This window comes from Trematomus bernacchii, unplaced genomic scaffold (genome assembly GCF_902827165.1).
Source record: "Trematomus bernacchii unplaced genomic scaffold, fTreBer1.1, whole genome shotgun sequence".
Lineage (NCBI taxonomy): Eukaryota > Metazoa > Chordata > Actinopteri > Perciformes > Nototheniidae > Trematomus > Trematomus bernacchii.
Genome location: NW_022988050.1, coordinates 16,932,404 through 16,943,549, shown reverse-complemented (window position 1 = coordinate 16,943,549; position 11,146 = coordinate 16,932,404). Strand labels below are relative to the sequence as shown.

At 40.3% G+C, this 11,146-nt stretch overlaps 1 protein-coding gene across 1 annotated transcript; it reads right to left on the bottom strand.

The window, feature by feature from the left end:
* Nucleotides 1-3,862: 3,862 nt before the first annotated feature.
* On the bottom strand, nucleotides 3,863-8,141 carry LOC117473328 (zinc finger protein 84-like). The gene is made up of 3 exons (XM_034118873.1): nucleotides 7,850-8,141; nucleotides 6,625-6,937; nucleotides 3,863-6,368 (listed from the first exon to the last, which is right to left on the bottom strand). Exons 2-3 carry the CDS (start codon nucleotides 6,860-6,862, stop codon nucleotides 5,080-5,082), a joined length of 1,527 nt encoding a protein of 508 aa, XP_033974764.1. The 5' UTR covers nucleotides 6,863-6,937; nucleotides 7,850-8,141; the 3' UTR covers nucleotides 3,863-5,079.
* Between the last annotated feature and the right edge of the window lie 3,005 nt (nucleotides 8,142-11,146).

Sequence of the window (11,146 nt, the reverse complement as noted above, 5' to 3'; positions counted from 1 at the left end):
ATAGCTAACGAGGCTAGCTATACATGCTAGCGCAAAACAATGTATTCATGCAAGTTACAATGTATGACCGCACGTAGCAGAATACCCGTATAAGATTGCAATTATAAACACGTTATTGCTAGCCTAATATGAACCACTAGCTTTTGTTCATAGTAGTTTTATTACACTACATTATAGTTGCCGTTCCTCCGAGCTAGCGTTCATATCGTGTTAGCTACCAAAGTAAACAAGAAAGCTAGGTTAGCATATTAGCTGGCAAGCTGTTCATTAGATGGATTAGATAGATCCACACTCCTACCACAACTACTACTAACGAATCTAAAACAACTAAGTTTCTCTAATATTTTGTGATTTGCATTTGATTTCGTCCAGCCAGATCCTGGCGGACAATACATGACGGGGACCGGACTACCACACTGAGGCCTCGTCCTAAAAAGCACCGGCTGCGCCCAGGCAAGATGCGGGGAGGAATGGATGATATACCGTGTGTATATATATATGTATATATATATACATATACAGGCCGCCGTGTGACCGCAAAGCATGACATGGGAGCTTTAAGTATATCTTTTTGAATAAACAGCTGGGCAGCTGGGCTTAATAGCACCTCGGCTCCGGAGGTGTCCGTGATCGCGCTGATTAGCCTCTTCAGCTCCACCCCATCGTAAGACCTGCAACACACCTGCACAAAGGCCCTGGGGCCGCCACACTCTTCTATAACAACAGTTGTAGGTACAGTTCGGTTAGTTAGCGTACCGACGCCATTATAAGACTGATGTTCTGCGAGCCGAAAAAAGCGGGCGGAGCCTCTCTGGTGGTTGACTAATCAGAACAGAGTGGCCGAGCTGACCAATCGGAGCACACTAGGCTCACAGGGAGGGGGGGGGCAAGAGCTCCAACGAGTCGTTTAGTGGAGAGAGTGAATACTGCTGAATACACATACTTGACAGAGATGCTGTATGCAAAACCAATGTGAGTTTGGAAAATTGCACAGTATTAAATCTAGTTTAGTATACCTCAACAATGTAATTATGATCAGTGGAAATGGTCATGACATGGGCCCTTTAAAATAGATTTCAGGCTGGCGGTGGCGGCCATGTTGGATTTCTCAATTTTTAGGCATTTTGGGAATTTTTTTAGCTTCATAAACAGCAGATTGGATTCAGCACCCCTTAATACCCCTAGAAATGTTGTATTGCATAAATAAACACAAAATGCCTTCGGGGTTCTGATTTTGTGAAAATTGACCCTGTCTATTATGTCTTTTGACGTAATAAAAGTTATATTGCACCAAACTCTGTCTGCCTCCAGTGATTTCTTCAGAACCCATTAGAATTGCATTATCACGAAGAAAGTTAATAAGTTATAATGTTGAGAAGGAGGTCCAGACTTTTTCAACTAGCCTAGTCCGAGATTTTCCTCCGACAGTATAGTAACCCAAAAACAAATCTATCAAGAAAACTCACACACTCACCCTTACCTGATCTGCTAATAAATCATCAGACTGTACTCCAGTCCATGTCAATGTTCACACATTAATAAAGAAACAGTACATATGAAAGCTCAAAGACCTTCCCACTTTCTGCACATTTTAATGTCTGGATTTTCTCAAGTCCAAAATCAATTGGGATTTTTCGGTATTCTTTTCGGTATTTTTCGGTTTATGAGCATACCTGATATATCCGAGTAATTTAACAAATGGCTATAAAGCCATTTGGTAAATTACTCTGATATATCAGGTATGCTCATAAACCCTTATGGCCTTATAACAGGAGCATTACTTTTGCCTTTATGTGGATAAAAGGTTATGGCAATAAGATCATATAAGTTATATTCTGACTTTCTATTAATATAATGTGAACAATTTACTACATGCCAAAACATCAAGCATCTTTGACTTTGAATTAAACTCTGAAGAATGACAACTGAAAAGTCTGTGTCACTAGCTAGTACAAACACTATGAGGCATAAGCTTAGTTTCAAACTGTCATCTTGAAACACATTTCTCATACAATTTAATAATTAAAAAAACAGTTTTTAAACATTATTAAAAAATACATACCTGTGAACACAATATACATTTCTAAGACTCGACAGGGATTTATAAAATTAAAATAAAGGCTGCAACAAAACTATACGTCTCTTCTCCATTCTTTACCTACACAAACACATGCTTCTGCACAAAGGTCCAAAGGCCTTTCACAAGGTGCTGCTTCTTTATCTTAATCTTAAATCACTTTCCCCACCCAATTGTTGCACTGCTCAGCTATTTTTAATTCACTGTCAGAAATCAGTGGACAACAACTGAATTCAGGTCTGCAGAAAATAATGACATGACGTCAGTGAGTGATGTTGACAGGCACGCCTCCTGCCTTTCTGACGCATTGAAGGCCTAAAAGGCGAATTAAGCTGTGTCTAGAGCAGCGGTTTTCAAAGTGTGAGGCGCGCCTCCCCTGGGGGGCGCCAGAGAGCTTCAGGGGAGGCGCAGCGTGAGACAAAAAATAACGAGAAAAGATGAGAAAAGTGACACTTGCCCACTGTTGGCTGTCTGTGGAGACCGAGTTCCCCCACCTCGCCAAAAAGGCTGTAAAAGTGCTCATTCCCTTCACCTCCACCCACCTGTGTGAGTGCGGGTTTTCCGCATGGACTTTGATCAAAATCAAGTGCCGAGTATGATCTGCGTTTATTCCTGTGTGCATCAAAGACGCAGACTCATTGTTCCCACTAAAGTAGGGGTGAGTGTAATAAGGAGGCAAAATTGACGTTCAGTGTGTTGCCGGGAACATATAAGGATTTATCCACGATGTTGAAAATGTTAAAAATGTTTTAAAAATATGTGTTGAGAACACGGCGTGCGAAAATATACGGGTCGTGCTGCAGCTAGATTTGCCTGTCCTCTGTAAGAAGGTGTCGGCGACTGACATGCAAGGAAGAACGGCTGTCCACAGGCTGTTCCAACTTTAACAACTTTATTAACTTCCAGGGTAGTGAATTGAACATGCTATTGTAATTGGGTGTGTGGTATATTTTCGTGCACGGACACGCCTGTTCCACAACACACAAACTGAACAACACTCAATTGTCCGATCGCTACCAGTGTCCTTGCGATCTTGTTATAACGATAACAACAAAGTGCACGTTATTACTGATGCAATATGGTTGAGACCATTTGGGCTTATTCTAGAGGGGTGCAAGGAATAGTCCAAGTAGTGGGGGAGTTGTATACAATATGTTTAAAACATAAAGATAAAAAGGTTTAAAAAAGTTATTGTTTAATGTTTTAAGGAGGTGACGCTACTCAGCCAATCAAATCGGTGCAGTCAGTGAGCCAGCACGATAGATTCAAACACACATACAGAGACGAGACAAGAGGAGAGAAACAGTCTTCATTTTATCTTACTGGACCTCTTTGAAATGCAATTGAATACCCCTGCATTATAGCAACAACAACAATGATAATAATAATAATAGCAATAATAATTGGGAGGGGGGGGCGCGGCTGTTCTTATGTTCTCTGAGGGGAGGCTCACCTTCCCACACTTTGAAAACCCCTGGTCTAGAGGACACCACATATTTCCCCCAGTTAATAAGGACCGGATTCTTTACAGAAGCGAAGAGGAGGTTTGGGGAGAACAAAAAGTGCATAAAATACAACACACACATGCAGCTAATGTATCTGCTTCCAGAGCACAGCCTCTATCTCTCCCTCTATCCTTCATCCACACCCGTTACAGGCGCGTAACAGACGTATTGATCCGTCAATGGTACTGTTGTTTGAAGATGTTTTCATAGCAATATAAAACAGAGAATATAAGAGAATAAATAATAGGTTAAAGCAGCTTGTAATACAAAACGTAAACTATTAATGCCAAGATTTCTTTATTTAAACAACATTTCAAAATTAACACTGACTTTATTTTTCTGAAAACATGTTTAATTGGGAACCAACTCATCACATTAAAAACCTTTCAGGAACACTGACATTAACTATTTACAGTGGTGTCGAGAACCATACTTTACGCGTAACAGCACCCACAATGTCAGAAACACTGGTTTGGTTTGTTAGAAATACATTTCCTATACAGATCATGAGTTTTGTGTTTTCGAACAAAAGCAACAGAACAAGAACTTGTAACACTTGAAAAAGTGGTAAAATGTTCAGATTGACCATTAGTTCCTGACCGTGGGAACATTAAAACAGTTTCACCACAGGGCAATCCCATAACCTGACCATAAATAAACTGCTATTTCATTTAATATCAGGAACAGCTGACTTGAAGAATAACCTGAAAGAGAAAACTTCCTTCAATCATGCAGACAAACAAACAGCAGGTGTTTTTAACTTGAACCTCCATCGGACTAAGGTTCAAATCATTGTTAATACTGTTAAACATATATAGACGCATAGCAAACCAGCAAATACTTTGAGTCTGAGAAACATGTACAAATCAAGGCCTAAACAAAGAAACTAGTGCCAGTAGTCTATGCACACGTCGATAGTAGCAATACTTCAGTGTCCGCATCATGAGTGCAAAGTTAAGGCCTCAATAAAGTCAAAGCCTCATTAAAAGGGTCGGCCCAGGTCAGATAATTCCTTTGGTAGGAAGTTACCGTTCAGACTTTCTGATTTGATTGTTTGGCCAAGACATCTATCTTCTGATTTGCTTCCACCAACACATGAGCAGGATCCCAAAGGAAGTGTTATTGAAATCCCCAGTGGCAAATGAAAAGTGTCATACAAAATATCCTGCTTGCTTAATATGCTGTTTTGTGAAAGAAATCCTAGAGACGTCCCATAGTGGCTGTTAGCGCACATGACAGAAAAAAAAACGAGTTTTCGTCATTCTTTTTATAAAACCACAGGCGGTTAATGGTTGTCCAGCAATCAGAGGGTCAATGGTTTGATCCCAGAAATGTCCTTGGGCAAGATACTTAACCCCAAATTGCTTCTGTAGGCATGTCTACAGTATTGAAATGTATGCAAGTCATTTATAGATAAAAGTGTCTGTTAAATGTTATGTAATGCAATGTGAATATACACTCACTGCCAAAAAAAGAGTTTATTTTGAATGGCCATCCTCAGGTCCGAGCTGTAGAGTGTGTGTGGCTCTGCATGTGGTAGTCCAGAGACGCCCTCTGACTGAAGCTACAGCTGCACTCCAGGCACTGATAAGGTTTATCCCCTGTGTGTTTCCTCATGTGAATCACCAGGTTTCCTTTCTGGGTGAATGATTTGTCACATTCTGGGCATTTGTATGGTCTCTCTCCTGTGTGTATCCTGGTGTGATTGACCAGGTCTGACTTCTGACCGAAGTTCCTCCCACAAAACTGGCAATGGTACTGTTTGTCCTCCGTGTGGATCCTTACATGTCTTATTAAAGTCTTATGCAAGGAGAAACATTTGGCACAACACGGACACTTGTAGGGTTTCTCTGCTGTTCCTTCTTCAAACTGAACTATGAGCTCTGTGGATTTCCCTGAAGGTCCTCTCGGCTGAACATCTCTATTGTTGAGAAGTTTGGGCTCATCTTCTCCCTGTTGGCTCTGGTTCACTGAAAGGAGCAACTGATCATCTGTGATGCAGTCTGATACTCCATCAGCCGGCTCAGTTTTGATGTGATTGACTGTTCCTGCAGCCGAGGAGTCTTCTTCCATATCACACAGACTCTGGACTTGGTAGAGACACAGGGGCTGCAGAGACTCCTGATCAAACTCACTCTGATCATAGGGAGAGAAGGAAAGTGGGAAAGTCTTAATGCCAGGTATTTCCTGAGTGCAGTTCAGCTCTCTAATCTCACCAGCAGCTGTCACTGATCTGAGGTGAGTTTCTGCCTCCTCCTTCTCACTGAGACACTCATTTGGTTGTTCCTCAGTGTGTTTCAGGCTGTGGACAAGCAGACTATCCCTCTCGTCAAAACTTTCCTCACACTCTTGGCACTGGTATGGTTTTGGGCCTTGGTGTGTTCTACTGTGAGCGAAGAATTCAGACTTGTGGCAGAAGTTTTGCTCACAGATCTGACACTGGTACAGTGATGAACCGTCGCGTGGATGTTTTTTTAAGTGACGTACCATCGTCTTCTTGGAAGAAAAAGTGCTTATGCAAACTGGGCATTTGAATGATTTATTCACGGCGAGGACCTTTGACGGAATGTTCGGGTCACACTCCTGCGTCACATCATCGTCTGCAATATCCACCTCTATCTCATTATCGTTTTCTCTGGAAGGAGAGCCGCCTGAATGAGTGTTCATGTTTGGACGGTGTTCTGCTTGCTCTGACGTGGCTTCTACTGCTTCCTCCCAGCACACACTGACGTTCACACTGGCAGCAGGCTGAAGCCGCACATCTGGGACAGACATCTGGAGAGAGTCTGAAGAAAAAAGGAAAGGAAAAAACAACATTTATTTTACTGCTTTTGACCATTCGTTTTATTTTTTGTTCCTGTTTAGTACTTCTAATATAGACATTTTTATAAAAAAAATGTTGACTGGCTCAAAATAAGCAGTTTATAAGCAGGATCTTAAAAGTAATGTGTGTAGTCCATTCAAATAAATATATAATAAACAACTCTATCACAGAAAACTTAACACATGATTTGTGTTATGATTTCCTTCTGTTAAACCCACCTTCACTCTGTGCCTTGGCGACATCCAGCAGTCTGCGGTGGCTGTCCACCACCCACTTTGAACAGGACATTTCTTTTTCATATTCTACGATTGTCCTCTCTACAATCCTGAAGATCTCCTCTGCAGCTGCAGACAAACGCTCGCTGACCAGTGCTCTCAGCTGCTCCATCTTCACTGCCCTCACTCTGCTGAGGTGATCTCCAAAGCGAGAGTCCGGGTGTGTGTGTGAAGTAGACATAAGGCCTCAAGCCTTCTCTTAGTCGCTCCTCCTGAACTCTCTGTGTCCTCAGACCCTACTCTGCTCTGGCCATGTCTGCAAACAGACAGAAAACAGAACATTGATAATTAAGAAGAAATACTCAAATGTATGTGTTTTCATTTCTCAACTTTCTGTGACAGTAACATTTATATATTTTGTTTGGGACAAGCTCTTGGAAGAATTGTTGTGCTCTGGGTAACAGAGATAGGAATTTTTTGCTATGTCCTCACATTTGAGATGAATCGAGTTTGTTAAGTACAAAAACTAAAACTAGTGGGATTGTGGTTAAAAGTCAAGAATGACCTGTTTTCATTGCATGAATAGAAAATAACGCAGCTCAGTTTTCTTGTCTTTTATTATAAAAACATATTCAATATTATATTATATATTATAAATATAATGTACAGATAGAGCAGCACCCAAATACACTGATTGGGATTATGTAAATTATTATTATTATTTTCTGGTTGAGTAAAATATGAATTCATAAAATAATGTACCCTTCAATGAGCATTCAATATTTTGGGAAATCAATTGATTGCTATGTTCTGCATTAGACCCATATTACTGTAATTACACCAATATTACACCCATATTGCACTGTAATAATACTGTCATTAGTCCCATAATACACTGTTAATACACCTATATTAAGCCCATGTAACACCAATATTACCCCATATGTCACCCAAATTACACTCTTATTATACCCATTTTATACATGGACACAGCCTGTAAAATAAATGTATCCCTCAGGATACAGAAACCATGTACAGGTTACGTTATGCTGTAACGGTTATTAGCTATATGTACGTTTAGTGGCAACCAAGGAAACAATAATGGAAATACTTTTAATAAAGCTGTAGCTACATGTCGGAGATATCTTTAATGACAGACGACACAGTGACAACGTAATATGACCCTGAACAGACACTGAGTAAAACACTGACAGGTACATTAGCTTACCCTGCTGACTGTTTCTGTTAGCTCACTGTCTCATTAGCGCAGTTGTAGTCGAGGAAGGCTACCTCACTTAGCAGCTAGGTCATACAAGAGCTGAGCTAAGCGGAGAACTACTTACTATTCCAGTTTACATGACAGTAAACTGATATTTCTAGTTTATTATGGTGCCCCTGGTTTCCCGGGCTTTAAAAGCTCCACAGCTAACTAGCCAGCTCTATGGTGTGCAACGTCATAATGCTCAAAACACAGCGTTAACTTCGGTTAGCTTCAGTTAGCTTCAGTTAGCTTGCAGAGGCTCCAGCTTCTTCTTCTTGGGTTGCCATTGATAGTAGGCGTAGTAACGACATTAGCGCCATCTACTGTTCAACTGCAGCACATCGCTCTTTAGCAGCAGTTGTTCAAATACTGACCAATCAGCAGGCCAACACTAAACTTCCATTTATGGTATAAAAGATAGTTGTCTACTAAGTGCAATACTCTGGGTTCTCTGGCATGAATGCATTTATTTACAATATACATTTAAATTAATATTCTTATTCTAATGAATCTTAAAGCCAACTATTCTTGCATTTGAACACGCTTAAAGGTAGGGTAGGTAATTCACTTCAGAAACACTATTTGTTATATTCCATGGAATGCTCTTAACATCCCGATAGCAATGAATACATTAAATGCTTTGACAATAAATACATTAAAAAATGTCATCTGTGGAAGCCGTGGCGCTGTAAAAAGCACAACCAATTATCTGAGCCGGCCTGGCTAAAATAACTGGATGGCCTACCTGCCTGTCAGCCTTCCATCTGTGCACAAACTTATCTCGTGGCCTGATTGGTCATGTGCGCATCCGTGTGTGTTGGAGGAGGGGCTCTGTAAGGAAGTCTGAAGGAAGGGGCAGATTTTTTTCGGTTGTGTACTTTCAAATTCTAGCGCACTCGAGCTGGTTTCTCCATTCTTACCTACCCTAACTTTAATCACAGATCCCATTGTTTAGAATTATTATTATTCACATAAGTATATTTTAATATATATTTTTTCTATTTATCCATATATTGACTTGAGTTCATCTGATAGATGAGAGTAACACCTACGTCACATTCTGGGCGAAAATTACGGCCCTGCCCACTTTTGGGGGAAAACAACGCTGTCATTTGAATGGCGGTCAATACAAATTCTGAAGTTTTTGCCAATCCGATCAGAAATTTAAGAAAACCGTGGATTTTTGGATCTTCAAAGAGCCCGATTACCAGTCAGGCAAACAATTACATGAAATCATTTGAAATCGACGATCGGGCTCGATATATGATTAAATTAAAATCAGTAGGCGAGGCCGTAATTTTGCCAGCTGTTACTCTCATGAGCAAGGCGGAAAATAATTGTTTTATCATGCCAAAAAGCTGCTGTGTTGTTTATTGCACCTCAAACATTAAAACGTACTTCCTCTAAGGAAAAAGGACAGTAAAAGAAGAGTTCTGTGGCTTCAGGCTTGATCGCCATTCAAATGACAGTGTTGTTTCCCCCAAAAGTGGGCGGGGCCGTAATTTTCGCCCTGAAGTGACGTAGATGTTACTCTCATCTATGGACATCGATCGCCTACTGCTATATTTAACCATATAGAGAGGCGAAGTCCCTCCCTTTCCGGTGGACCTCCATGGGCCTCAGTTTAGACGTAATTCTGTCCTTCTGCATACCGCATAATTTATGAGAATACATGTCATAACATTAAGACAACATATTCGAGGTGGTTTTCAATAACATATCCGTATTTATTTATTTCTCCAAGTTAGGTTTTTGTGTGCAGTCTCAAACAGGCGTTTGTTTAATCATTTTAAGATTGGCTTTAATCAATGTTTGAAAATGAATTCTTCATATATGATACATGAGAGGGTAACATTTTATTTATGGTATTATTTTCACATATTTCTCTCCATTCTTCCTTCTGCCAACGGTGTCGCAGTTTCTCGTCTCTCCCGTTTTTGTGCTTAGTGCGTACGCATGGGTCAGAGTTTGCGTGGAGGACCGCACATTTTCCCGTGAAGTTTGTTTTTTATAAATTGCAAACATTGCTTAAGCCATCTTTTGATCGTACGCACCGTTTATAAATGAGGCCCCAGGTCCTTTCATCAGACGGGAAGCGAAAGAACGAGCAAGACCCATTGCTGGTATGATAACAACCTGGTACAAAGCACATAGGCATCTTGTTAAAGTTATCTTATCTTAGCTATCTCTTATATTTAGTGAAGGAAAACAATTGTGACATCAGTTATGACATCACTTACGCGACTCTGGGATTTGTAGTCTTTCTAGTTGCGTATTTTTCATAGTCTTATATTTCAACAGTTTTACGACAAATTTACTTTTTTTACATGGAAATTATTTTTTAAGATTGACAAACATCATATGTGTAATTCGTGGCATAATTCATCCAAGAGAGGGACTTCGCCTCTAGGACAAGCTATGTCAAAATGATGTGAATCACAGGCAGGTGTAAATAATGAGTTATTTTTCTTATTTATCATAACATGTCATCCTATCATATCTATGGTTCTATGGTATGGTATCCTGGTTAAAGCATGATCACTTTGTTGACAACTGTAGATCTATGTGCATTAAAGTCGACATACCTGTATTGTACACTAGATGGTGGCATCAACCTTCCTTCATTACTCTGTGCTCCACTTAACAAAATGGTAAACTCATAGGTTGCAAAAACACGCCGAAGTTAAACTGACTAACAACCAAGGTTAAGGCTGTGTTCAGATCTAAAATGTTAAATAGCAATATTAAGTTGAAATCAGCAGGACGTCCTAAATGTAAGTCTGATGGATGTTTCCAGACAGTGTGAGCTGTGTGGCGGAGCAGTGCTACAGTGAGGTGGATGTGGGGGGGGGCAGCCTGCCCGTTCCTGTTGTTGCGGGGTGGGAGTTTCCAGCTATACAGCTGAAGGGAAGCACCACAGGATGTCCTTTTCCTCATTCCTCAATGATAGAGTTACTCTGGGTATGTGTGTGTTGCTTTGTTTCTCATGTGTAGGTTTGTATTAATTCAATTCAATTCAACTCAAAACCTTTATTTATCCAGATGAAATCCCATTGAGATCATTGATCTCTTTTTCAAGGGAGACCTGCAGCAGTAGGTTCCACATGAAGACATAAAAACATAAACAACAGAACAACAAAAGGACATCATACAGCAAAATTAAATAACAATGTTTCAAATATTCTGGGATTTCCTTCACTTTAATATAGTTACTGTTCAATTTATTAATATTGCACTAGTTGTCAAAAGGACACCCTTAAACGG